The sequence below is a fragment of the Monodelphis domestica genome, chromosome 3, assembly GCF_027887165.1.
Source record: "Monodelphis domestica isolate mMonDom1 chromosome 3, mMonDom1.pri, whole genome shotgun sequence".
NCBI lineage: Eukaryota > Metazoa > Chordata > Mammalia > Didelphimorphia > Didelphidae > Monodelphis > Monodelphis domestica.
The window spans coordinates 14,840,361-14,866,830 of NC_077229.1; the positions used below are offsets into that span (position 1 = coordinate 14,840,361).

The 26,470-nt window shown below is 53.2% G+C and overlaps 1 protein-coding gene across 1 annotated transcript in view; it reads left to right on the top strand.

Annotated features, from left to right (window-relative positions):
• Positions 1 to 11,740, top strand: part of RTN4R (reticulon 4 receptor) — a 102,207-nt gene extending 90,467 nt beyond the window's left edge. The window contains exon 2 of the mRNA XM_056821369.1: positions 9,697 to 11,740. Within this exon, the coding sequence (XP_056677347.1) occupies positions 9,697 to 11,144 (1,448 nt within the window). The 3' untranslated portion in view covers positions 11,145 to 11,740. The remainder of the gene's footprint in view (positions 1 to 9,696) is intronic.
• The last annotated feature ends 14,730 nt before the right edge of the window (positions 11,741 to 26,470 follow it).

Genomic DNA, 26,470 nt, shown 5'->3' on the forward strand with positions numbered 1-26,470 from the left:
TCATTACTATTATTACTCACTGGGGGGCAGCTCCTTGAGAGCAGCTTCTATTTTTTCTCTCTCTAGGTTTTCCTAACATCTAGCTCAGTATCTGGCTCATGTCTGGTGCTTGTAGAATGATTGACTGACTGATTGAATCAATCCATGAGAGCAGCATGGGCTTGGTGTCTGACTCTCCTAGGACACCATTTCAGGAAAGCCCTGGCCATACAAAGGACCCTCCCTTCCCTCCCCTCCATCTCTCTCTTCTCCTTGCCAACCCCCCCACCCCCCCAGTTCTGGAACGATGAAATATGATCAAATCAATTATGCCATTGTACCTGAATGGGGCATGTCAACCAACTCCTCTATGGCCCTCTCACCACCCCAGTAACTTACTAGACTAAAGGGTCCCTCCCTGGCTACCACTCTCCTATGCAGACTGTTCTTGAATGCTAGGGACTATCTTGCTGTTTTTTTGGTTTTGTTTTTGGTATCTCTTGCATTTAGAACACAGCTAGCACTTGCTGAATATTTTACCATTCTTTTATTTATTTATTAGCAGACTATGGCTTGGGCCATAGTCCCCACTTAATAAATGCTTGTTGGCTAAACTGCATTCATTCATGGGAGTTTTCCTAAGAAGAGAAGGGATTTGAGATAGGCCTTCAAGAAAGGGGAGGGGATGGATTAAATTGGAGATTTAGCCCTACAGGGGACCTTAGAGATAGATCTCCTAGAGCAGCTTCTCCATCTGGCAGAAAAGGAAACCCAGCAAGAGGAAGTGATTTATCCAAGGTCATCCCATCTATAAGTGGATAGTAGCCCTGCCAGGGTTCAAACCCAGAGTTGGTAAGGAAGTAAGAAGGCATCCAGGATGGGATTCTCAGAGCCTCACAGGGTTAGAGCTGGAGGTGGATTTTAGGGGTTGTCTAGTCAATCCCACTTATTTTCTGAGATGAGACAACAGAGAGCAAAGCTACACAGCTCATGAGTGGTAGAGATGGGGCTCCAACTCTCTGATGCTCAGCACAGTGCTTTCTGCTGTATTTTGTGCAGAGATTAGGGCTGCCTTCAGTATCTAGATTTCCCCTCCCCCAATAATTTCCTGGGCCATTGGGGAAGGCAGGTCTGGAGCTGAAGAATAAAAAACAGCCTTCCTTGCCACTTGCAAGAAGCAGGAATCTTCCTCTGTTTTGGAAGAGTCTGTGCTGATGCGTTATTTATGGCTAAGGAAATTTCCTTCGGAGACATCAAACAGACTGCTTTGTTCTGAAGACTAAATGGGGTGTGTGTCCATTTTGATCAGATCCAGCGGCTCCTCGTTCTGTTGGAAAGTGGCCCTAGTAGTCCTTTGGCCTCCTTGGCTCCCACTGGGGGGACACGAAAGCCATCGCTCCCCAGGTCTCTCTCCCTCTCCCAGGGCCAGGGCTTGTGGGCACTTTTTTCTGGGAAAAGGCAGTAGCAGAAAGCCCACCCGCCCCGGGGAATCACCCTCTAGGCGCTGTCCATCGCGGAGGTTCTGAAGATGAAGCCTCGGGAGGGTCAGCTGAAGGGAGTGGGCTGTTCATTCTGGAGAAGGCGGCCCAGTTCTCTCTCAAAGCCAGGACTTTCCCTCTGTTAATTATTGCCTAATTATCCTATTTATAGCTTGCTTTCGTAGATAGATCTGCTTGCACGCTGTCTCCTCCATCAGACTGTAAGCTCCTCGAGGGGGCAGGCCTTGGGCTTGTCTCTTTTTGTATCCCCAGAGCTTGGCACGGTGCCTGGCACATAGTAGGCACTGGATAACTATTGGTTGAGAAGACAGGGAGAGCACAATAGCCATCTGCCGGTAAACAAAGGGCTCTTTTGGGAAAGTGGCCCCAGAGAGCAGAGAGAGGGCCAGTGGGTAGAGGTTATGGATGTGGGCTCCCCAAAGTGCGATGGGCTCCCTTCCTCAGGCTGGAGAAGCTGGAGGGTCCCTTGGGGGGATGGTGGGGGATTATCCTGCAGGCAGGGCTTGGGAGTCAGCTCTGAGATTCTTGGAATGGCCCGGGCTCTGGCCCTGGGAAGAATCCTGGTGAAACAATGGCTCCCATTTCTCTAAGGCAGAGGAGGAAACAAACCAGAAAAAGGGAAAGGACTCGGCCAGGGTCAAGCGCTGGATAAGAGGCAGAGCCAGTACTCAAGCCAGACCTCCTGTTTCGGGGCTCTTTCTATCAGGCTGCTTTCAAATGAATTCTGTGTCTCCTGGCTGGAAGGAGTCTGGTGCCAGTCACCAGGGCCAGGGCTTGGTTTCTGGATCACTAGGCTCGCAGTCAGGAAGTCTTGGGTTCAAATCCTCTCATGCCCCTAATTAGCTGGCTAGGATAACCCGAGGCTTATTCACCTCACCTGGAGAATGCAGATCCTTGTTCTTTACGGAAAGGGAAGGACCTAAAGGATCAGTGACAGGCGGGCCTAGAATCCAAGCTTCCTGCCGCCCAGGCAGAGAGGTGGGGGTGGCCTGGAGGTTGGGGGAGCGAGGGAGGGGGTGCCGGTTTTGTTCTCCAGAGCAGAAGGCTGAAATATGTTCTGCATGATTTCCCATGTATAATTGAGATCCTATTGCTTGCCTTAGAAGTGGGTGGAGGAGGGGTGTGAGGGAGACAGAAGTGGGAGCTCAACATTGAAAAAAGAACTAAATAGATAAATAAATAAAGCGGACGGGGGAGGCTCGGCGAGGCGAGGCTCGGGCCTCCTCCCTCCCTCCAATGGAGCTCACAGAAACACCTACGGCCGGCAGGGTAGCCTGCCGAGCATCCCTGGAAGGGGTCCGGTCCAGGGATGGGGAGCTCACCACCTTCCTCCGCCCGGGAGCAAGTTCCGCCTTCGCCCCCCAGCCAGCCCAAATGGGCCCCCGGAGGCAGGCCCCGAGGGGAGAGAGGGACCCAGGAAAATTCCGCCTCGGAGGGAGTCCAGCGTCAGTCAGTCATCTGGTTGTGGCACACCTGGCGGACAGGAAAGAGATGCGGCGAGATCGTGGGCAGAGCCCTGCCGCCGCCGGAGAGCTCCCAGTCCCCGATTTGGCTCTGCCCTGCTTCCGCGTGACCTCGGGTGCTCGATACCCCCTCTACGGGCCCCAGATTCCTCCGAGGAAGGAAGGGGCCGGACGAGGCCCGCTCGAGAGCCCGGCTCCATCTGACACCCGACGCCCAAAGGAGTGTTAGGCTAAAAACAAATGAGAGGCCGCGCCGCGTCCCTCGCCCGCCCCCTCCCCAAGTCCCACCCGAGACCAAGGACAGAAAACAGGCCCCAGTTTGAGGACTAGACAAACAGCTCCCTCACGAGTGGCCCCGGGGAGGAGCCTTGGATTTGCAGCCAAAGGGCCTGGGTTCGAATCCCAGCGCTGCCCCTGCTAGGCGTGGTGACCTTGGACAAGTAAGTCCCTCTCACGGCCCAGGCGTCTGGGAAAGGGAGAGGACCTCAGAGGGCGATGTGGGGGGACCCGGGGAAGTGCGACCCGCTGTAACCAGCCCGGGCCCTTGTTTGGACTGGCCTCTGCCTGCGCTTCCGCTTCCAAGCACGCTCGGGCAACTGTTACTGCCCCATTTTCCAGACGGAGAAACTGAGCGCGGCAGGGAAGAAGGGAGGGAAGGGAGGGGGAGAGCCGGGCCGGCTTCCTCAGAGAGTCAGCTGCTCTGTAGGAGGGTGAAGGCTCCGCGAGTGTTATTTATGCCCAGGCTGCCTTCTGGGCGGAAATGCAAATGAGAGAAGAGCTACTGTGCTGAGCCTGGAAAGGGGAAGGAGGGGGGGACGCGTGTCTATGGGTGAGCATGTGTGTGAGCAAGTGTGAGCATGTGCACGTATGAACACACGAGCGGTGTGTGCATGTGAGTGCAAGTGTGCGCGTACGTAATCATGTGATGCACGTGCATGTGAACATGTTTGTGCCCGTGTGGGCATGCGCGTGCACGTGATCACGTGTGAACACACGTGTACTTGTGGGATGCATACAGGCACGCGTGTGTACCAGCGGATGCACTGTGGGTGGATGGCTGTGCATAGGTGTAGCCAGAGGGTATGAACAAGTGAGGCAGCTGAAGGTGTGAACTGGGATCTCTGGGTCTCTTCAGCAAAATCAGGCGGGGCCGGGCGGGGCCGGGCGCTCTCCGAGGTCCTGAACGGCTTTAGCTTCCAGGTTCTTGGTCTCCCCCATTTCTGGCGCTTCCGGTCCCAGGCTCGGCTCGGGGTGCTCCATCCTCAGCTCACCAGGGCTCTGGCCTTTGTGAAGGGCCTTGACTGGCCCAGCGGGTCTTCAGGGTTGAGAGAGGCGCAGGCGCGCTGGACCCTGCTGACCTGTTCTGCCCCCTTTACCTTCTCAGACTGGCCTTCATAGCAGGAAGAGGTCATTCAGATCTGCCACCCAGTCCCCTCTTTCCCTGATATACAACGCAGATGTTCTTAGAGACAAATTGGATCAGGAGGACCCGAGTTCAAATTATGCCCCTTTATTGACTGTGACCCTGGGCTAGTCACTTCCCCTTTGCCTGCCTCAGTTTCCTCAACTATACAATGAGGATCGTCATAGCACTTTCCTCCCAGACTTCTGAGGCTCAAGCGAGGTATTTGTAACGTGCTTTGCAAACCTTAAAATACTATGTGAATGTTCCGTGATGATGTTCTAGACGGAGAAACTAGTCCACACAGGTTCCCTGACTTGTCCCAGGTCACCCAGACTGCGTGGGGCAGAGTCGGGACCCTCAGCTTTGGCCATCTCTCCTCAGAGCTGAGCTGGGGCCCCTTCATCAGAGCTGGGAGGCAGGGAGTGCAAGTGTGCCCTACAGTTCCCAGAAGGCTGTTGGCACCTGTGAGTTTGTTTGACCGTCTCCTGGAGTCTGGCAGGGCAGTCTGGGGGCCCTCAAAGGCTCCCCCCCCCAGCGTATTCTCCTCAGTCCCTGGAGCAGCTTTAGTCCAGGGATGGCCAGACACCTTCCTCCTCTTTCCAGCCAGGATCAAAGGGTGGAGGGAGGGGAGCCGGCCTGGGAGGGCTGAATGGGCAGGTGGGTGACAGGAGGGCCTGTGGGCTGAGGAGCACAGGGCAAGGCTTTCCCTTGGCTACCAGGGGGGCAGGAAGGGACACAGGCCTTGGTGCAAGGGCCCAATGGAAGAGCTCCTTGAAGGCAGGCTCTTTTGAAAATGTCTCTATACAAAGTTGGCACTTAAAGATGGCCTTTGAGTGAAAAAGTGAATGGCTGGCTGGCTGGATGAATGAATGAATGAATAGGTAAATGAGTAACTGAGTGAATAAATGGATGAATACATGGTTGAATTAATGAATGAATGGATGGATCAATAACTGAATGTGTGAATTAATAGACAAGTCAATGAATGGATGGATGGATGGATGGATGGATGGATGGATGAATAGGCTTAGTGTCCGGGTCCCAGAATAGAGGACAAGCCTGCTTTCTGAGCCTGTAGGTCCTGGAGGCATGGGTCTGCACATACTGTGGGTCTTTCCCTCTGCATGAAGGAGTGGAGGGGACACCACAAGGCACAGAAGCTCCCTAGGCAGAGAGGCCCCTGGATGGGGATCCCCATGGCTACACTGTCTGGAGCTCCCCTCCTGGACGCTTGTGTGGACAGTAGTCCAGAGGTTCCTGTTTTGTACTTCATGGGATGGACCTGTGGGGTATAGACGTAGGAGGGCTGTCTCCCAGCAGCTGCATCCTCCTTCACCTAGTCTTTGTCCCCCACTCCAGGCCCTGGGGAGTGAGCCACCCCTTGGGCCTCAGGATGCCCCAAATGGCTTACCTTTCACAAATGCTCCCTGCAACAGTCTTGTGAGTTAGTTGAGGGAAGGATTATTATGGGGTGGAAAGTGGGAGAGAGGAAGTGGGAAGAAGGGAGAGACAGGAAGTGAAGGAAGATTGAGGGAAAGAGAAAGAAAAGGCACAAAGAGAGAGAAAGAGGAGGAGGAGAGAAAGAAAGAAGGGAGAGAGAGGGAAGTCGAGAAAAGAGGGGAGACAAAGAAGGGGGAGAAAGAAGAGAAAAGAAAGATGGTGGAGACCATCTCACTCTCCCTCCCCCTCCCTCTCATTTTATCCAAGCCCAGAGAGAGGAAGTGGATTCCTCGAAGTCACAAAGACGGGCTTGCAAAAGCCCTTTGCATGAGGCAGGCAGCGCCAGGATGATCATTCCATATGATGGATGAGGAAACAGCCCTGGAGAGGTCACCTTACTAATTATGAATGAAAAGACATCTATTTATACCTGGGATTTGAACCCTCGTCTTCTGCCTAAACAGATGCCTGGCCAAGTCTGGCTCCTAGAAAGGGGCAAGGGTGAACATCTGAGGCAGGCGCCACCCTGGGGTTGGAGAGATGAGGGGAAGGCTGGGAGCTCGGACCAGGGGCAGGGCAGGCTTGGGCAACAGAGGGAGAGATGGAGAGGTGGATTCTGGGTACCGCTGGTCATCTGTGGTGGCTAGAAGTTGGAAGTGTGGGAAGGGGATGGATGCGGAGTCAGGCTAGAAGAGAAGGGGCAGCCGGGTGTTTCAGAAGAGAGGCAGTGGGCAGCCCTGAAGGCTCTGGAGCAGGGAGCGATGCGGTCAGCCTTGGAGTGCCTGGGGATAAGGGAGAACCCAAGTCCACCCGGGGATAAGGGAGAACCCAAGTCCACCCGGGGAACTTCGGAGTGCTTTGAGATGAATTCGGCTTTATTCATGCAAACAGCATCGACACACATCTGAAAACAGGAGAGCAGCTTATGGCAGAGATTATTGATTCAGCCGACAGAAAGTGCAGTTATTTATAGGTCGACATTGTCATTGGAGGGCTCCTTGGGAATCACTCTGGGCACCGAGGGCTCCACAGCTTGGCGGCTGGACCTCCTGGGCTGGACGAGTCCCTGTTTCAGTCTTCTGCCGGGCTGCTTGGCCCCAAAAGAGAGCACTTGGAGCAGTGAGGGAGGCGAAGGTCACCAAGGAGAGGAAGAGAATGTCAAGAAAATCCAAACTTTGCAGTGAGAGTTGTCTTGAAGGTAATGAGCTCTCCATCACTGGAGGTCTTCAAGTGAAGGTGGGGGTTTCTCTTGTTGGAAATGTTGGAGCAGGGATGGATGGATCAGACAAGGGTTGGGCTGGATGGCCCCCAAGGTAGCATCTACCTCTGAAGCCAGGGTGTGTCTAGAGGAGAAAAAGTCTGCTTTCTGGAGTGCCCTCCCTCAGTTATCTCGGAGCTCCAGAACGCTCCGGGTCTTGTTATTGGACGGGTCTTGGCCTCTGGCAAACTTATCAGGGAGAATTTTTGTTGTTGAGCCATTTCAGGCGTGCCTGAGTCTTTGTGACCCCCTTGGGGGCCATATTGGCAGAGATACTGGAGCGGTTCGCCATTTCCCTCTATGGCTTCATTTTCAAGATGAGGAAACTGAGGCAAACAGGGCGAAGTGACTTGCCCAGGGTCACACAGCTAGTAATTGTCTGAGGCTGGCTTTGAACTCATGTAGATGAGTCTTCCTGTACCACTCCTGCCCTGCAATGGAGGATACAAAACCTCGACTGCTTGAGGTCCTTCCTTTATAGGACCTCTGAACTCCCAAAGTGGACGTTCCTCTCCCAGCCACGCGTCCTGCTGTCTCTTCCTCGACTCCTTCCTGAGAGCCATCCTGGCTTCGGACACAGAATGTGGCCGGACCTTGAGTCGGGCAGGCTTGGGTTCAAATCTCCCTCCAATCTCAGGGTGGGTCGATTAAAGGCCACTGGCGAGAAATGGGTGATGGCGGCTTCTGACCATCGGCGCTGCTTCAGGGTGGAGAACTGGAACTTCTGATGACGATAAGAAGCCTCATTTCTCGGTGCTTCCCTCCCAGGTGCCTGGCTGTCCTCCCCTTTGGATGGACGAGGCCCCGGGCCCCTGAGAGGCTCTGCCTTGTCCAAGATGGCACGGGGGGAAGGAGCAGGGCTAGATTTGAACTCACATCCTCGGCCTTCAGGTCCTGGGCAGAGTGGCTGGGCTTTCCCCACAGGGCCACAGTGGCTCCCACAGACAAGGCCATGGCAGTGCCTGCACGTTTCAAGCCCCAGCCTGGGACGGACTGTATGTGTGTGTGTGTGGGGGTGCAGAAAGGGCCACGCCCGGACGGAGCCCCCCATGAGTGGGGGCTCCCCTCGCCCGCCTGCCCCTTCCCTAGCAGTCTCGGCCAGTGGGGGGACAGGCAGACGGGAGGCTGTGGAAGAGCCGGCGTGGCTTCCAGGGACCAACGGCCACAGCGATGATGGCGGGAAACGCCATGTAGGTCCACGAAGCGCGCGGCCCGTGTTTCACTTGACCCCCCGCTCCCCGTGTGCCACCTCGCGGGCACCTTCCCAGCTAGAGGGGACGAGGCCCGGGGCTCCTCGGGGCTGCTCAGGGTGGGCGCCGGGGCCAGGGGCACGCTCTGAGGTGGGTGGCGTGGAAGAAGGGCGTTCTGGTGGGAGGCTCCTGGGGCGCAGCCGACGGGGGGTGGGAATGCAGGGTGCTGAGCCAGGCAGGAAGTGCTCCCCCGGGGCGGCCGTCGTCACTGCCCTTTAAGCCGGGCCCCTGGTTCCAAGCCCTGCTTGCCTGGCCTAGTTACGGCTCTGGCGGCGGGGGGATATTTGGGTCGGAGGAGCTTCTGATGCCTCCCGGGGGGTGGGGGTGGGGCTGGCCCTGTTCCAGGCTCTGGGTGGTTCTGGCCCAGCCTTGCCCTCTGCACCCCAAGGCTCAGGTCCGGGACAGACTGGCGGGAGCAGGGGTGGCTGGCCCTGTTCCGGGATCTGGGTGGTTCTGACCCGCTGTGGCCCCCTTTCCCCGGTGGGTTCTGGCCCAGCCTTGCCCTCTGCACCCCGATGCTCGGGTCCTGGGCAGACTAGGGGGGGCCTGGCCCTGTTCCAGGCTCTGGGTGGTTCTGACCCACTGTGGCCCCCTTTCCCCGGTGGGTTCTGGCCCAGCCTTGCCCTCTGCGCCCTGACAATCGGGTCCTGGGCAGACTAGGGGGGGCCTGGCCCTGTTCCAGGCTCTGGGTGGTTCTGGCCCGCTGTGGCCTCTTTTCCCCGGTGGGTTCTGGCCCAGCCTTGCCCTCTGCGCCCCGAGGCTCGGGTCCGGGACAGACTGGCGGGGGGTGGGGCTGGCCCCATTCCGGGCTCTGGGTGGTTCTGGCCCAGCCTTGCCCTCTGCACCCCAAGGCTCGGGTCCGGGACAGACTGGCGGGAGCAGGGGTGGCTGGCCCTGTTCCAGGCTCTGGGTGGTTCTGGCCCGCTGTGGCCTCTTTTCCCCGGTGGGTTCTGGCCCAGCCTTGCCCTCTGCGCCCCGAGGCTCGGGTCTGGGGCAGACTGGTGGGGGCAGGGGTGGCCCCATTCCGGGCTCTGGGTGGTTCTGGCCCAGCCTTGCCCTCTGCACCCCGACGCTCGGGTCCTGGGCAGACTAGGGGTGGCTGGCCCTGTTCCGGGATCTGGGTGGTTCTGGCCCGCTGTGGCCTCTTTTCCCCGGTGGGTTCTGGCCCAGCCTTGCCCTCTGCACCCCGAGGCTCGGGTCCGGGGCAGACTGGCGGGAAAAGGGGTGGCTGGCCCTGTTCCAGGCTCTGGGTGGTTCTGACCCTCTGTGGCCCCCTTTCCCCGGTGGGTTCTGGCCCAGCCTTGCCCTCTGCGCCCCGAGGCTCGGGTCCGGGGCAGACTGGGGGGGGTCCCGGCGCCCCAGAACAGGGCTGACCCCGGCCTCTTTGTGTCTCCTCCTCCAGGAAGCAAACTGCTGATCTGGGTCCTCTGCCTGAACATCCGGTCCCGCGCCGATCCGTGCCCCGGGGCCTGCGTGTGCTACAGCGAGCCCAAGATCACCACCAGCTGCCAGCAGCAGGGCCTCACGGCCATCCCGGCCGCCATCCCCGCCCAGAGCCAGCGCATCTTCCTGCACAACAACCGCATCGGGCAGGTGAGGGCCAGCAGCTTCCGCTCGTGCCGCAACATGACCATCCTGTGGCTGCACTCCAACGCCATCAGCGTCATCGAGGCGGCCGCCTTCGCGGGCCTGGACAAGCTGGAGGAGCTGGACGTCAGCGACAACGTGCAGCTGCGCACCATCGACCCGGCCACCTTCCGCGGCCTGCGGCGCCTGCACACGCTGCACCTGGACCGCTGCGGCCTGCTGGAGCTGGCGCCCGGCCTCTTCCGCGGCCTGAGCTCCCTGCAGTACCTCTACCTGCAGGACAACAGCCTGCGCGCCCTCCCCGACGAGGCCTTCGTCGACCTGGCCAACCTCACCTACCTGTTCCTGCACGGCAACGGCATCCGCGAGCTGGCCGAGAACGTGTTCCGCGGCCTGCTCAGTCTGGACCGCCTCCTCCTGCACCAGAACCAGGTGGGCCGCGTGCACCCGCGGGCCTTCCACGACCTGGGCAGGGTCATGACGCTCTACCTGTTCAACAACAACCTGACGGTGCTGGCCGGAGAGACGATGCGCCCGCTGGCGTCGCTGCAGTACCTGCGCCTCAACGGCAACCCCTGGATCTGCGACTGCCGCGCCCAGTCCCTGTGGGGCTGGTTCAGGCAGTTCAAGGGCTCCTCCTCCGACCTCGAGTGCCACCTGCCTCCGCGCCTGGCCGGGAGGGACCTCAAGCGGCTCCACGCCGCCGACCTGGAGGGCTGCGCCGACCCCGTGGGCCAGGTGTGGCCGGGGCCGAAGGCCCGACCCGGCCGGGGGCCCACCGCGGAGCCCCCGGACGGCCCTCTGAAGTGCTGCCAGCCCGAGGCGGACAAGTCTTTCATGTACGAGGCCACGGGCCACGGCGGACCCCAGTACGGCGGCCTCCCCGCCGGCAACGGCCGCAAGGACAAGGAAAACATGTCCAAACCCAAGTCGGCAGAGTCGGACGCTGCCAAAAACGCCAGCCAGAAGCACATCAACGACTCGCCCTTCGGGACTTTCCCCAGCAACGTGGAGATCCCTCTGACCAACTTCCAGCCGGATCTCCTGGAGCCGGGGGAGTCTTCCGTGGCACCCCCTCGGCGGAGGCCTGGCTGCTCCCGAAAGAACCGGACCAAGGCCCAGTGCCGCACGGGCCCCACGGGCGGCGGCAGTGGTGGCGGCAGTGGCAGCAGCGGCGGCCTCCGTGCCCCCGCGCAGCCCGGCCTGGCCCTCGGCTTGGCTGTCTCAGTGGCTCTGCTCTGGACTTTGCCGTGGTCCCCTTAATGGCTCCCGAGGAAGACTAGCACCTGCCACTGTGGCTGGGGCCACCCTGGAGGCTGGGGCCACAGGGGAACTGGAGGCCTTTACGGAGAAACCAGGTGTGGATAAAGCGCATCTCCAGCCCCCCAGCAGGGGAATGAAGGGAGAGTGACGCCTGCGTCCCGCAGAGGGGGCGTTCTCGAGCAGGGAGGTCGGCCACACCTGGGCCTTCTGAGTCAGTACCCCGGAGCTGCCCTGGCCCGAGGAAAAGGTCTCCCCCAGAATGTTTCAGCACACGTGCACTCACACACTCACACGCACACACAACTTTTCAGACAAAACAAAACAAAACAAAATCTCCCCAAGGTTGTTTCTAAGTTGGAATCCTCCCGAACGGTGTCGCAAGTTCCCATTTGCCAAGGCGGCGTGCTCGCCGCTCTCCGGAAGCCTGTCTCTGAATATTGCTGTCCACCATCCCCATCTCCATCCTGCCATGTTTACAGGGGGCATCGGTTCCAGAATGCTGCTTCCTACTCAGACTGCAGTCTATATACAAATATACATTTTATTTTCCTTGTGTCAAAGTATAAAAAATATAAAATAAAGATTTCCTTTTCCTACTCTGTTGACGATGAGCCTGTACGGCAGCCTCCTCCGTCTGCCTGGAAACGTGGGGACTCGCTCTGGTAGGTCGGGGGCTTGTGCTCACACCGGAACGGGGGCTCCCTTGACCAAAGAGGGCCCCGAACCATCTGTGCCTTTCCAGACGGTGCCATGAGCGGCTCAGGTTCAAAAACAAAGTCTTTCCTGGTGAAGCCTTAGATGGGCATGACAGACACAAGGTCAGTCTGTTTCTGGGGCTTTTAGTGATCCTTTAGGGACTTGCCTTTGAAGAGTGGGGGCCCGTTCACACCATGAAGATGGGAACAGTGGAAGGTTAAGAGATTCATAGGGTTCTGAGCCAACATGGACCTTCTCTATAGCCTAGTCCAATCCCATCATTTTACAGATGGGAAAACTGAGGTCAGGAAAATGAAACAACTCACCCCGGTCACTTCTCAGAGGTCTGTCTAGTCCCTTTAGGTTGGGAAGTATTCAGATGTGGGTCCAGTGCTGGGCTCTATGTGTACATTGACTGAGAAGATGTGCCAAGAATACCAGCACGATTTTATCTCATTTGATTTTAGTTCTAGTCCTTCCTAGCTGTGTGATCCTGAACCTCCCTGGACCTCAGTTTTCTCATTTATAAAATGGAGGAGGGGGAAGAGATGATGGATTCAATGAACTCTAAAGTTCCTTCTAGTTCTAAATTGACCATCTGGTGGGCCTCCTGAGAACCTAGCTGCAGAAGAAGTATAGAGATCATGATCTTCATTTAATAGGTGAGGAAACTGAGGCACACAGTACACAAAGACTAAAGCTCAAAGATGCACATCACCCAGAAGGCTGGTGGCCTGAGGCATAGGTGAGCATCTAGGGATGTGGGGAGAGGATGTGGATTATGACCCTGTTTCAGGCAGGGAGGGCTCCTGGCAGGTGAAACTGACCACCTCCAGCATTTCCCTAGTAGATAAGTCATTGAAGGGTTTGAAGCCCAAGGGACAAATGCTCCAAATCATTCATCAGAAGAGACAAAAATTCAGAGAACTACAAGGGACTACCTCACCCCTGTCGGTCAGACCAAAATGAAAAATGGCCCCTGTTGGAGGGGTTGTAGGAGAACAGGCATGCCAGGGTTCGCTTGCAGAGTCCTCACCTCATGGCAATGCTCTGAGATAGATGGGTGAAAAGATCATTGCCTTCATTTTGCAGGCAGGGAAACTGGGTTTCAAGGAGGGGCTGACTTTTCTTGCTTCCTCAATGTTAAAGTGATTGGTTTGGAAAAAGAGGGCCCAAGTCCAGATCCCACCTTCACTGATGATAATCTTTGTCCAGGTCCTTCCAGTTCTGAATTGGCAATTCTGTGGGCCTCCAGGGGACCTGCCTGGAGGAGAAGAGGTCATGATCCCCATCTCATAGGTGAGGAACTTTGCCTTCCCTCAGCTCTCAAGTGGATCCTCTGATAAATCAGGGGATTGGGCCAGAGGAGTTCTGAGGTCCCTTGCAGCCCCAGGGTGAGAAGTCAGGAGCACCAGGTCAGGTCTCTGGGCTCCAAGACTTTGGCCTTGTGTCCCTGGTCATTGTGAAGTGTGGCCTGCCTGGTGATGTTAAAGGGGGAGAACATGACTAGAAACTGTCAGGTAGTGGGCAGCACACTTGACATTCTTTGCCATACTTGAGCCCCACAACAACCTCGTGAAATAGAGATTATAGATATTATTACTATCCTCATTTTATAGGGGAAGAAACTGAGGCCCAGGGAGGAGAAGAGACTAATCCAGAATATCATGAAGCATCAGGGCTTGGCTTTTCTAACACTGGGTTGAATGCTCTGTCCCCTGTTCTCCTGGGGCTTATTTTGCTTAGGAGACAGCTGTGGAGAAGTCCCAGGTGAACCACCCCCATCCATCAGAAAGCACTTGGGTAGCTGGGGGAAGGAGCTGGAATCAGGAAGGACTGAGTTCAAATCCTACCTCAGACACTTAGGAGCTATATAATTCTGGGCAAATCATAGAGCCATTCTGCACCTCAGTTTCCTCATCTACAAAATGGGAATAATGCAAACACCTACCTCACAGGGCTGTTGTGAGAGGCAGAGTGGGATAATGTTTATATAGGGCTTTGAAAGTATCACAGAACTATAGAAATAAGTTCTTTTTAGCGTGTTTTATGTGCCTGGCATGCTGATATGCTCCTGGGCTATAAATATGGACTGGAAACAGCCTCTGCCCTCTAGGGCCTTATCATCTGGCCAAAGGGGACAACATTATACAGTCAATCTAATTTGGCACACATTGATTAAGTGCCTACTGTGTGCCAGCCCCATGCCATTTGAAGAGAGGCAAAAGGCAGTCCTTTTGTCCTCAGGGAGCTCATCATCTAATGGGAGAGGGGAGGCAGTACTCAGACGTACAAAACAAGCTGAATGCATGACAAAGTGCTGGAAGTAGAATCTGTCACCTATCAGCCAACCAGCAGACATTTTAAAAATGCCTACTGTGTGCCCGGAATGGAGCTAGACTAACACAACTGAGATGCAATAACTCCTGCCCTAGAGAAGGCTCTGGGGTCCTCTCAGGTCCAGGAAGAGGCTCCCCCATACCCTCACATTTTTCTAGTGCCTTAGAGTTTCAAAATCCCTTTTCTCCCATTATTGCTGTAAGCTAGGGAGTGGAAGCCTTGTTATATGCTCTTTTTTACAGATGGGGAAACTGAGGCCTAGAGGTGGTGATTGGCCACGGTCAGGCTAGTATGTGACAAACTCAGGATTCGAACCTCAGTTTGGGGTCTCCAAGTCCAGCCTTCCTTCTACTTAATGTCAAGACCCAAGGTGATAGTTTCAGCTTCTGCCTCCCCCTCTCTGCTGGCGGGTCTGACGGTGTCTGGGATGTGAGGTTTGCTTCTGGTTGTAGATTTTCAGAAGGAAAAAGACAAGAAGAAATGGATCCTGAAGAGGGGGAGCAGGAAGGAGGCAGGCAGGAAATGATTCAATTCCTTTATGTCCCAAGCACTTATTCAGCCTCTCAGCTTAAATTTTGGGGGAAAGATGGCATGGCTTGGGGTCCAAGGTCTGGGGTTTGAATCCTGCCTCCATTGCCTTTCACCTCTGTGACCTCAGGTACATCTGTCCCCTAACTTGTTGGGGCCACAGATTCTTCCCCTGAGAGATGGAAGATTGGACTCGGTGGCCCCTTTTGTGTCCTGATCATAGCGGAGATGCAGGTCTGCTGTCAAAGGCTTTCAAGTTTCATTTTCATTTTTATTTTTTGGCGAGGTAGAAATAGCCAAGTTACCTGCTCTAAGTCTGCCTTTTCTTGGTGGATTTCCTTGAGTCACCCAGGGAGTAAATGTCAGAGGTGGGATTTCAATCAATCAATCAATCAATCAATCAATCAACATTTCTTAAGAGCCCACTGGAGGCAGCCAGATGGTGGCTCAGTGGATAGAGAGCCAGGCTTAGAAATGGAAGGTCCTGGGTTCAAATTTGACCATCTGACCCCCCCAGATACTTCCTAGGTGAGTGACCCTGGGCAAGTCACTTAACCCTCATTGCCTATCCCTTACTGCCTTGGAACCAGTACACAGGATTGATCCAAGATGGAGGGGAAGGTGCCATTTATTTTCTAAAGCCTACTATGTGCCAGGCACTGGGCTAAATATTGGGGATACCAAAAGATGCAAAGACATCTCCTGCTCTCAAGGAACTCATGGTCTTTTGGGATTCGAACACAAGACCTCTGCCTTGGAAAGGAATTAATTTCCCCTCCATCATGCTGTGCTGTCATTAGGAATCTGGAGCAAGACCAATTCTGAAGGACAGTGGGGCGTCCGAGCTGTGATCATCCTGGGTAGATCCCATCTGGAGCACCACATTTTAGGAAGCATGATGAAAACCTGGAGGCCGTCCAGAGGAGGCAGCCAGATGGTGCTGAGTCTTGAGTTCATGCCACATGAGGATTGCTGGGAGAAACTGGTCATGTGGAGCCTGAAGAAGGCTCAGGGGAGACAGGAGAGCTGGGTTCAAGTGTTTTCAAGGCCATCCTTTGGAAGAGGGGGGATTAGGCTGGTCCTGGTGGCTCAGAAAGAAGGACTGGGTTAGATCGGCTTCTGTTGGTCCAAAGTTGACTGTGTGCCCAGGGAGGCCATAGATTCCCTTCTCAGGAGAAGGCTTTGAGTGGAGGCTGGCGGGTCTGTCCTGAAACTGGCCTGGATGCCTTCAAGACTTCTCTCAACTCCAAGATTCTAGGAAGGAAGATCTAGGACCAGAGAGGACCCCAGAGGCGATTTTCTCCAAGATCTTACTAGGCTACAAGTTTGGGGTTCCTGGATTCCATGTTGACAGCCCTGTAACCCTCTCTGGGAGCAGACCATGTCCTGATGGCAAAGGGCCAGTCCTAGCCCCAAGGGGTGAAGTTGGCAGGAGGAGAGCCTCCCTCTCCCCCATCTCTCCCCCAAAGCCCTTCTGTCCCATGAGGAGTGATGCTCCCCTTCCCTCTGCCCTTCCCAGCCTCTCTTCTGAGCCTGTTCCTCTCTGTTTTAGGGTCTGTCCCTCCAAAGTAGGACATGGAGGTCCTGGGACCTGGTCCTAGAACTGGAAGGATCGACTGTCAGAGCCCCCTTGTGAAGAGACCAGGCCAACGGCCACTATACCCATTTTACAGATGCCCAACGATAGGATCCCCATAGTGAAAGCCTTGGAGTAAAGAGAACTCGAGAGCTGTCCATGCCATATCAGCAGGGCTAACTAACATTTGGGAAATCTCTGTTTGTTCTTCCACGACTGACCATGAACCAAGACATTCTGGCTAAGGTTGGAATTAGAACTAGAAAGATGGATGCTGGAGGGCATGAGACATGGAAGGGGGATGGGCTTTGCTCTGCTTGGCCCTAGAGGTCATGGGGGTGGGTGGGGGATTCCAGAGGTAGACTTGGGTTCCATACTGTTCCTGATAATGAGAGCTATTCCAGAGTAGAAGGGGCTGTTTCGACAGATAGTGAGTTCTCCATCAATGGAAGTATTCAAGCAAAAGCAGGGAGGTTGTAGAGGGGCCTCTTAGTCAGATATCAGTTGGACTAGAAGATAGCTCCCTTCCAGCTCTGAGGGGATGCCATGATTCTTGAAGGAGCTTAGAGGTCATGGGGGTATAGACTTTTGTTCCCTGCAGAATCCTCTCTAAGCACCTCTCTTGGCATAGTAGAAGGAGCCCTAAATTTGGAGTTGGAAGATATGCTACTTACTTATATATGATCATGGGAAAGTCATTTCCACTCTTAGCCTCAGTTTCCCTAGCTATAAAATGGGGGTAGCAGTCTCAAAGTGACCCCTCTAACAGTGAGGTTGTGAAGGATGTTCTGGGTATTACCTGGTGTTCAGTATTAGCCCAAGAGATAGGCCAGGCCTCCACACTGCTATTCAAGGCCTCAGAATCCATGAAACAAATAGACAAATTCAACCAGCAGCACTGCCGGCAGGCATGTCTCTAATCAAGTCGGCTTCCTATAGGGAAACTGTAGGAGCAAGGGGGGAAGACAGTGGGGGTGGGAGCAAGACCTGGAGGGTGATGTTCATGGCAGAAATGGAGACATCCCATTCTGGTTGGGGAAAGGCAACTGCTGGGGGGGGGTCTGAGGGAGCCAGGGGAGCCAGGAGTCCCAGCTTCCTAGCCTACCTCTGGGGCAGACTTGCTGAGTGGCCTCAGACAAGTCAAAAACATTTTAAGGTCTAAGTTTTCCCCTCTGTACAATGAGCTAGTGGGTCAAGAAGAACTCACAGATTCCTCTGTCTGTCTCTACCCATCCATCCATCCATCCATCCATCCATCCATCCATCCATTCATCTTTCTATTTAGCCATCCATCTCTTTATCCATCCATTTATCCCTCCCTCTTTTCCCTCTCTTCCTTCCTTGCTTGCTTGCTTGCTTGCTTGCTTGCTTCCTTCCTTCCTTCCTTGCTTCCTTCCTTGCTTCCTTCCTTCCTTGCTTCCTTCCTTGCTTCCTTCCTTCCTTGCTTCCTTCCTTCCTTGCTTCCTTCCTTGCTTCCTTGCTTCCTTCCTTCCTTCCTTCCTTCCTTCCTTCCTTCCTTCCTTCCTTCCTTCCTTCCTTCCTTCCTTCCTTCTTCCCTCCTTTCCTTCTTCCCTCCCTCCCTTCCTTCCTTCCTTTCTTTTTTCCTGGAGAGGAAAGGTGTTGGTCTGAGAGTCAGGAGGACTTGGCTATGAATCCTGCCTTTGACCCCTTCCAGCTGGGTGATCCTGAGCAAGTGATGGAATCTCTCTGATCTTCTCTTTCTCCTCTGTACCCTGCTTCACTGGGGGGTTGTTCAGCTCCAAGGAGATGCCTGCCAAGTGCTTTGTTGATGTGGAAGCGCCATAGACCCGCTGGTCATTAGTGCTAGGCTAAGGCTTTGTGATTCTGGGATGGGCTGAGGCACTGTTGCTCATCCTTTGCATTGGAGAGGACCAATAATGCCATGGGGGTGATGGCTTGACTCGTGCACAAGTTGCATTTTTTTTAACCCTTACCTTCCATCTTGGAGTCAATACTGTGTATTGGCTCCAAGGCAGAAGAGTGGTCAGGGCTAGGCAATGGGGGTCAAGTGGCTTGCCCAGGGTCACACAGCTGGGAAGTCTGAGGCCAGATCTGAACCCAAGACCTCGCATCTCTGGGCTTGGTTCTCAATCCACTGAGGTACCCAGCTGCCCCAACGAGTTGGATTTAAGTGAGGCAAAGGGGCACCAAGTAAACACTGGGGGAAAGGAAAGTAGGAGAAGGCAGCCCAGGGCAGAGGGAGTTGGGACCTGGGCTTGAATTGTGTTCCACTATGCAAGGCCTACATGACTATAAATTGTTCTGGACTTGGATGACTGGAAGAGAGAAGGATGACTTTGGGCTGAAGGAGAAGATTCTACCCAGATAGGAGATGGAATGCAGGAGAAGCAGAGAGGACAGACAGGGGCAGCTAGAATGTTCGGGAGCAGGGACTTGTGGGAGCCCGATGAACTCTGAAACAGTTCAGTTTCTGAACTCTGGAGAGAAACAGCTCCTGGACCCACTTCAGGACCGGAACAAGCCCATTCCTGAGCATCTCCCCTGTCCTCTCCGAAGCTCGCTGTGACTCCTTACTGCTCCTGTCTCTGAATTCAAGACCTGATTGGACATCCAGGTGCCCGAGAGGGGTTTCCCCAAAGCCTGAACTTCCTCCGGGCCAGCTCCACCTAGACACATTGCTGCTTCTCCCTTTAGCCCAGGTTAGCCAGCGCAGGAGAAGCCAGAAGACGGAGAGGGCTTCCAGGCCAGTCCCAGCGGCTGGCGAGGGCTGAGAGGACCTGCCTTCAGCCTGGGTTTTAGCACAGGGAAGCCCTGTTTGACCCTCTTCCCTAACCTCCCCTGGTTGTCCTGTCCCCACATAAATAGCTGTTGTCATGTCATAAGCAGTCAGGTCTATACAAAGAGGATTCCAGAGGTTGGTGGGTGGAGGTGGCTTATCCGGGAGGGAGAGCTTTCTCAGGCCAGGCTACGCCAGACTCCCAGACCCCCGTTACTGCTCTGTCTAGCAGTTTTCTGGTCAGGAGAGGCTAGCCAACCCATTAGCCCTTTCTCTGGAGGTGTTCTCTATCCTGACACAGAGTGCTCACCCAGTGATGTCATTGGTCTTCTTCCAGTAAGGACAACAACCAACCAACCAATGTGACCACAGGCAGATCTCTTCACCAGCTTAGGGCTCAGTTTTGTCACTTATAAAATGAAAGAGCTGGTACTTTCCAGCTCTAGATCTCATTGTTCCAAGTCACTAGATCGCTTGGTGCCATTTTCTTCATCCAGAAAGCCAAAAAAAAAGGGAAGGATTCGAATCCAGGACCTCAGACCCCAAATCCAAACAAGTAATCAGAGGATGTAGATTCCGACCCTTTCTCTGCCTCTTACTACCTGTGAGATGTGGGCAAATCGCCTGGCTCTCTGGTCTCAGAATCCTCACTCTCAAGTGTGGTCTGGAGGTCCCACCTCCTTTGGGCTCCCAGAGGGTCCAGTGCATCCTGGAGGCAGCCTTACCTCAAAGAGGGGTGCCCAGCCTCTCCTTCCCTCTCCCACTCACCCTAGAGAAGAACTCCTGGTCAAAGCCTGGGGATGGAAGGCTCTGGGCTCCCGAAGATTCCTCCCAGCCAGGAAGGGTGGCTGCACAGGGATCGGCAGAAGCCAGGAAGTCATCTCGTAAAACACGTGTGATGAGCCCATGATCAGCACACATTACACAGCTGAATAAGCTTTATGCTATTTACAATCTCGGAGGCCACATCAGCTCCTTTAAATACAGCCCCAGAGGGGTGTCACAGATCGCAGCACCTAAGAGCGGAGAATTAGCCTCCCATCCTGGGGGAAACATTTCCCTCGCTCTCACCCTACCTCGTGGCCCCATGAGGGGAACAGTGGCAGCCCCCAGCCCCAGCCCTAGGAGAAGGCTGCTGTGGCTGCTCCCTGCCTCCGTATGGCACGGCACGGCATAGCGCAGAGATGAATAATGAGAGTAGTAATAGCTGACACCTTTAGACCAGACTTGAAGGCTCGCCAAGAACGTTACAGATGTTAGCTCAGCAGCAACCAGGTGAAGGAGGTGGAGGATGTTATTACTCTCCCTCTCGGATGCATGAAGACAGTCAGGCTCCTAGAAGTGATGGGACTTGGCCAGGGTCACACCACTACTAAGTTCAGGGGAAGGATTCAAATCCAGGGCTCTCTTGATTCTCAGCCCAGAGATGTCTCTATTAAAACCTGATCCCTTCAATCAAGCAATCAACAAACAAGCATGAAGAGTCTCTCATCTGCTAGGCAGCCCCAGAGATACAGAGACAGAAAGGAAACAGCCACCACCCTCAGTGAGTTTATCATCCTCATTTTGCACTTGATGAAACTGAGGCAGCCAGAGTTTAAGGGGCTTGTTCAGGATCATCCAGCTAGAAAGCATCTGAGGGGGAATTTGAACTCAAGTTTTCCTGACTCCAGACACACACTCTGTCTACTGTACCACCAACTTAGTTGAATTGTAGAGTACTTTTAAGGGCAGATCTGCATAATAAGACTGGAACTATTGGAAGGGATCCATTTGCTTAACAGAGGAGTCTGTATCTAATCCCAGAGAGAATAGGGAGCCATTGTAGTTTATTGAGCAGAGGAGTGATGCTGATAGATTTGGCTTTGGGAATAACACCTCAGCTGTGTGCAGGAAGTGACTGAGTATGAAGACAGGAGGAGGAAAATCAAAGAGATTCCATCACGTGCTCAGGATAACTCAGGTGGAAGGGGTCAAAGATAGGATTCAAATCTAAGTCTTTCTGATTCTCAGTTCAGTATTCTTTCCACTGCATCCCACAGCTCCCTGGGAGATCTTGAAGTACAAGTCCATTACTTGGGTCCAGAGAGTAAAGCTAAGAAGTGCACTGGTCTTGAAGTCAAAGGACCTGAATTCAAATCCAGCTTCTATCATTTACTCTCTGTAATTTCATATAATTTTCTAAATTTTGGTTTCCTTATCTTTGGAATGAAGGGCTTGTACTAGAGGATGTTTAAGGTCCCTCCTAACTTGAAATCTCTGACCTCAGTCTCTGGAGTGAGCTTCTTGGAAGGTGTGAGCTCTTTCATGTTAGAGGTTATCAAACAAAGGTTTTCAGTGAGTCAGTAACTTCATACTAAGGGTGTCATTGGAAAGGGAGGAGAAGACCTTTTGGAAAAGGGTTTGCAAAGTCAAACAGATGATTTTATATTTGATCCTGCAGGTAATAGAGAGCCCCAGGATTTATTGAGTAGGAGCTGACATGCTCAAGTTTGCCCTTTAGGAATATAGCTTTGACAACTAAGTTTAAGATGGACTGGAGGGAGCAGCTGGGTGGCTCAGTGGATTAAGAACCAAGCCCAGAGATGGGAGGTCCTGGGTTCAAATATGGCCTCAGGTATTTCCTAGCTGTGTGACCCTGGGCAAGTCACTTGACCCCCATTGCCTAGCCCTTACCACTCTTCTGTCTTAGAACCAATACACAGTATTAATTCTAAGACAGAAGGTAAGGGCTTAAAACAAAGATGGACTGGAGTTGGGGCACAGAGGTGGGGAGACTTGAGACAGGGAGACTGAGCAACATTTATTGCGATACTCTGGTGGGAAGTGATGAGGACTTGTGCCAGGATGATGGTAGTGTCAGAGGAAAGAAGGGAACAAATTGAATAGATGTTGTGGAGTAAAAGCTACAAGACTTGCCAACAGTGTCCGTAAGGGAGAGCTGAGTAAGGATGAGATGTCAAGGATGGTGCCCAGCCTGAGAGCCTGTGTGAGGGGGAAGAAGGTGGCACCTTTGACAATAATAGGGAAGTTCAGAAGAGAGTTGAACTTGAGGGGAAAGATAATGAATTCACTTTTAGATGTGTTGATGCCCAACTGGTAGCTGGTGATGGTGAGAGAGTATGGGGTGGTATGGGGTGGGGGGAAGAAGAGGGCTCAGGACAGAGCTCTTTGAGACACTCATGACCAGTGGACATGATCTATAGGATGATCCAGCAAAGAAGACAGAGAAGGAGAAGGGAGCAGATAGGAGAAGAACCAGGAGATTGGGATGTCCTGAAAACCTAGAGAGGAGAGAGTCTGAAGGAGGAGAGTGTGATTGACAGGGTCAAGGGCTGCAGAGAAGTCAAGGAGAATCAGGACTGGGAAAAATGTTAACATATCAGAGATGTTCTTGACAGGATTCACACTTAGCTTTGAGCTGGGGTGGGTGCCATGTGAAGGCCAACACACCACCCAAAGTTTCCTGTTCTGTGATTCCAAGTATATCAGTAAGAAGCTAAGTGCTGAGTGAAGCTGGAGGGATGAGATCATTACTGACAGAGATCAGGGAAAGCTTTATGTAGGAGGTGTCATTTATTTCAGGCTTTAAAGCATGGGTAAAGCCTCTCTGAGTGAAGAGGAAGAGAGAAAACATTCCAGAAATAGGCAACTATGTAAACAAAGGCGCAAAAGTGGGAGAACCCGGGATGTGTTTGGGGAACAAAGTCATCCAGTTGGACCAGAATGCATGAAGGCAAGGCATGGCTGGAAAATATATTACTATATTATGCAAGGCAACGGGGAGCTGTTGAATATTCTTGAGCAAGAGAAGGAACATGACCAGTTGTAAAGAATCCTGTAATCCCTCTTGGCTCTAGCAAGAGGCCATAATTGGCCATGGAGACCCTCTAATCCCTAACACAAGACATGGGATTGCTGAGCTGCAGTTGACCTGGGGCCAGGATTTCAACTTTTATTGTGTCCAATCATGGCCAGAATCCCTCTTGACAACACTGGATCCCAAGGATCTCTAAGAGTACTGGATTTTGCATCAGAGACCTGGGTTCAAATCCTAGGTTTTTCACTTAACTATCTATATGACCTTGGGTACTTCACTACCCCCAGAACTCAATTTCTTCATCTGTAAAATGGAGGTGGATTAGATGACCCCTAACCAAGGAGCATTGCTTATCTCTTCATCGCTCATCTCTACTCATCTCCCTGCCCCGAGTCGCCCAAGGAGCTGTTCGAAGGAGACCTAGATACTAGAGAATCATCACTCCCTGTCCCGCTGGGCCTTGGCATGCCTGACAAACAGCAGGGCTGCATCTTGACACCCAGACAGGAATTCATCATTTTTACTAGTTCATTAGCAGTCTCTGGCATCTCCTCCACCCTCTGGGGGTTTGGGGGAGGAGGTTGGTGCTGGATTCCAGAGGAGGGAGGCCCCTGGTGCATAGCAATGAAGGGGTGTTTGGCCCATAGCTGGCCCAGCTGAATTTTCCAGTCTCTTTCCTGTGATTCACTCCCTTCCAGGTTGTCCCTTCTGAGCCCAGTAATCTAACTCATTCTTTTTTTCCCTTTTAAAATCCTTACCTTCTGTCTTAGAATGAATACTGTGTATCACTTCCAAGGCAGAAGAGAGGTGAAGGCTGTGCAATGAGGGTTAAGTGACTTGCCCAGGGTCACACAACAGGTGTCTGAGGCCACATTTGAACCCAGGACCTCCCATCTCCAGGCCTGGCTCTTAATTGACTGAGCTGCCCCTCCTGGTTCATTCTTCAGTGCTAGGGTTCCTTACTTTTATACAATAATAGATGGGGGTGGGTGGGAAAGAAGCCTGTCTCTCTAGCACTTGAAGCTTTATGAAAACTTCTTCCATAGCAACCTAGAGACGAAGGCATTGGCGAGAATTATTATCTTCATTTTACAGATGAGGCTACTGAGGCTCACAGAGGTAGAAAGATTTAGCCATGGTCAGATGGCTAGCTAGGGTCAGACTCAGAGCTCAAAGCTGGGTGCCTTGATACCAATCCATTTTTCTTTCTACTTTTCTTTTCTTGGAGGCAAATGGCTTGGAGCCTAGTTCTAATTCTACCCCTCTCCCCCAATCCTCTGGGTGACCTGGACCTCAGTTTCCCCATCTGCACATATATCCTATAAGACCCTTTCCAACCAAGGTGTGCTCCTTTCTATGTAGTGTAAGGATTTTTCTTTGGAGAATCTTTGTTTCAACCAATCAGTCAACAAACATTTATGAAGTACCTACTGTATGCCAGGCACTGTGCTAAGTGTTGGGGTTACAAAGAGAGGCAAAGACAGCCCCTGCCTTCAAGAAGCTTTTATCCGAATAGGGTAGTGGGTGTACATGATGAATTCAGAGTGAGTAGAAGGAAGATAACCTGGAGGGTCTGGCATTAGTGTCTAGAGAGGAGAACCCCAAACATGGAGGCTTCTACTTGATCCTGAAGGTCACTGAGCAGGAGTTTGACACGATCAACCAGTGGGGTAAAGGATGGTTTGGAGGGAGAAAGCCTGGAGGCAGGGAGGTCAGCTAGGTGGGAGGTTATTGCAATAGTGCAAAAAAGAGGTGATGAGGGGGGATAAAGGGGGCATATGCTGGAGACATTGCTGAGAACTGAATGGCAAGCTTTGGGTGCGAATGAGATTCTGTCTCTGGGGTGTTCAAGAGAGGAGTCAAGGGTGACAGTAATAGGAAGGATTTGGAGATACTCGAGGATGGGGGGCCCTGATAGTAATGGAAAATCGAGGACTTGGGGGGAAGGATGAAATGAATCCAGTTTGGGGTATGTTGAGGTTGAGATGCCGATGAGACTCGGAGTTTGGAATCTCCAGTAAACAGCAGGCAATGTAGGACTGGAGTCCAAGAGAGAGGCTGGTGCTTGTTCAGTGGTTTCAGTCATGTCTAACTCCATGACCCCATTTGGGGTTTTCTTGGCCAAGCTACAGGAATGGTTTGCCATTTCTTTCTCCAACTCATTTTACAGATGAGGAAACTGAGGCCAATGAGATTCAGTGATTTATCTGAAGTCACCCAAATGGTAAGTGTCTGAGGCTGGATTTGGAGTCTTAAAGATGAGTCTTCCTAATTCTGGTTCCACACTCTGTTCACTGTCCCACCTAGCTGTCCTAAGAGAGAGGTTAGGGTTGGATAGGTAGAGGAGGGAATCATTTGCACAGGGGTGGTAGTTGAGAACGTGGGAGCTGCTAAATTTACAACAATATGGAGTCCATCTGGCTGACACATACTTGGGAAGGAGTTCTCTTTGTAGCATCCCTGCCAAGTGGTCATCCAGCCTTTGCTTGAGGACCTCCAGAGAGAGGGAGCCCACCACCTCTGGAGGTAGCCTAATGGGGAGAACATTTTATGAGCATTTCCTTTCCTCTAAACCTGCCCTTTTCTCTTCAAATACTGGACAACATTTACCACATCCCACCCCAATCTTCTTTTTTCCAGTGTAAACACTGCAATCCATCTTCTGATGGCGTGGGTCCCGGGCCCTTCCCCATCCTGGCTCCCCTTCTCTGGACACTCTCTAGCTCATCGATGTCCTTCTTAAACTCTGACCACCCCTCCCACCCAACTGACCATTGGCCCTCAATCCACGTGGGTCTGAGCAGGACCCTCATAGTCCCAGTCACTGCCTCTCAGTACCGAATAAGACCACATCCAACTTTCTGGCTGCTGTTCAGTGGTGACTTCACCGAGTTGGCCCACCCAAAGTCTTGGGTCTTTTTTTAGAACTGTTGTCTAGCTACACCTCCTACAGATAAAAGCAGGACAGCTATACAAGAAAGTTCTGTTGAACATCCTCTGTTCTAGAGCCCTTCCTGGCTCTGACATGATCTGTTCTGAGATTCCTCTTGCCGATTCTAACATTCTCTGTTCAAATCCTTCCCATTCCCAATATCCTCTGTTGTGAAGCCTCTCCAGCTCTGACTGTCCATGTTCTAAGCTCCCTTCCATCGCTGATGTTCTGGGTGCTGACTTTACTCCCTTATGAAGCTCTGATATCTCGGTACTTCTGGAGTCAGACCTGAGAGGTGGAGGGTGATGGAGGCACCAATGTCCTCTGTTGGGATGACCCTCCCTTGGCCTGTCCTCAGCCTCAGCCTGCTCTGTGGATGACTCAGAACCATTTGTGGAGCACAGGGTCCTGGTTCACAATTCTTTAGGAGGTATCAGAAGAGCCTGAAGGCTGGGAACTAGAAGGACCCATCAAGAGGGTCCAGGCAGTTGAGAAGGCAGGAGCCTAAGGGTTCATGATGGGACTCAAAGACATCTCAAAGATAGTGTGTTGCTCAGGACAGGACACATCCACAGGCGCCATTCATGGGAAAACTCTTGGGATTGCTCCTCTCTGCCTGGAGGAAGCTTCAGCCACAAGGACAAAACTTCTATGCCTTGGGGGGGGATTTCAAGCA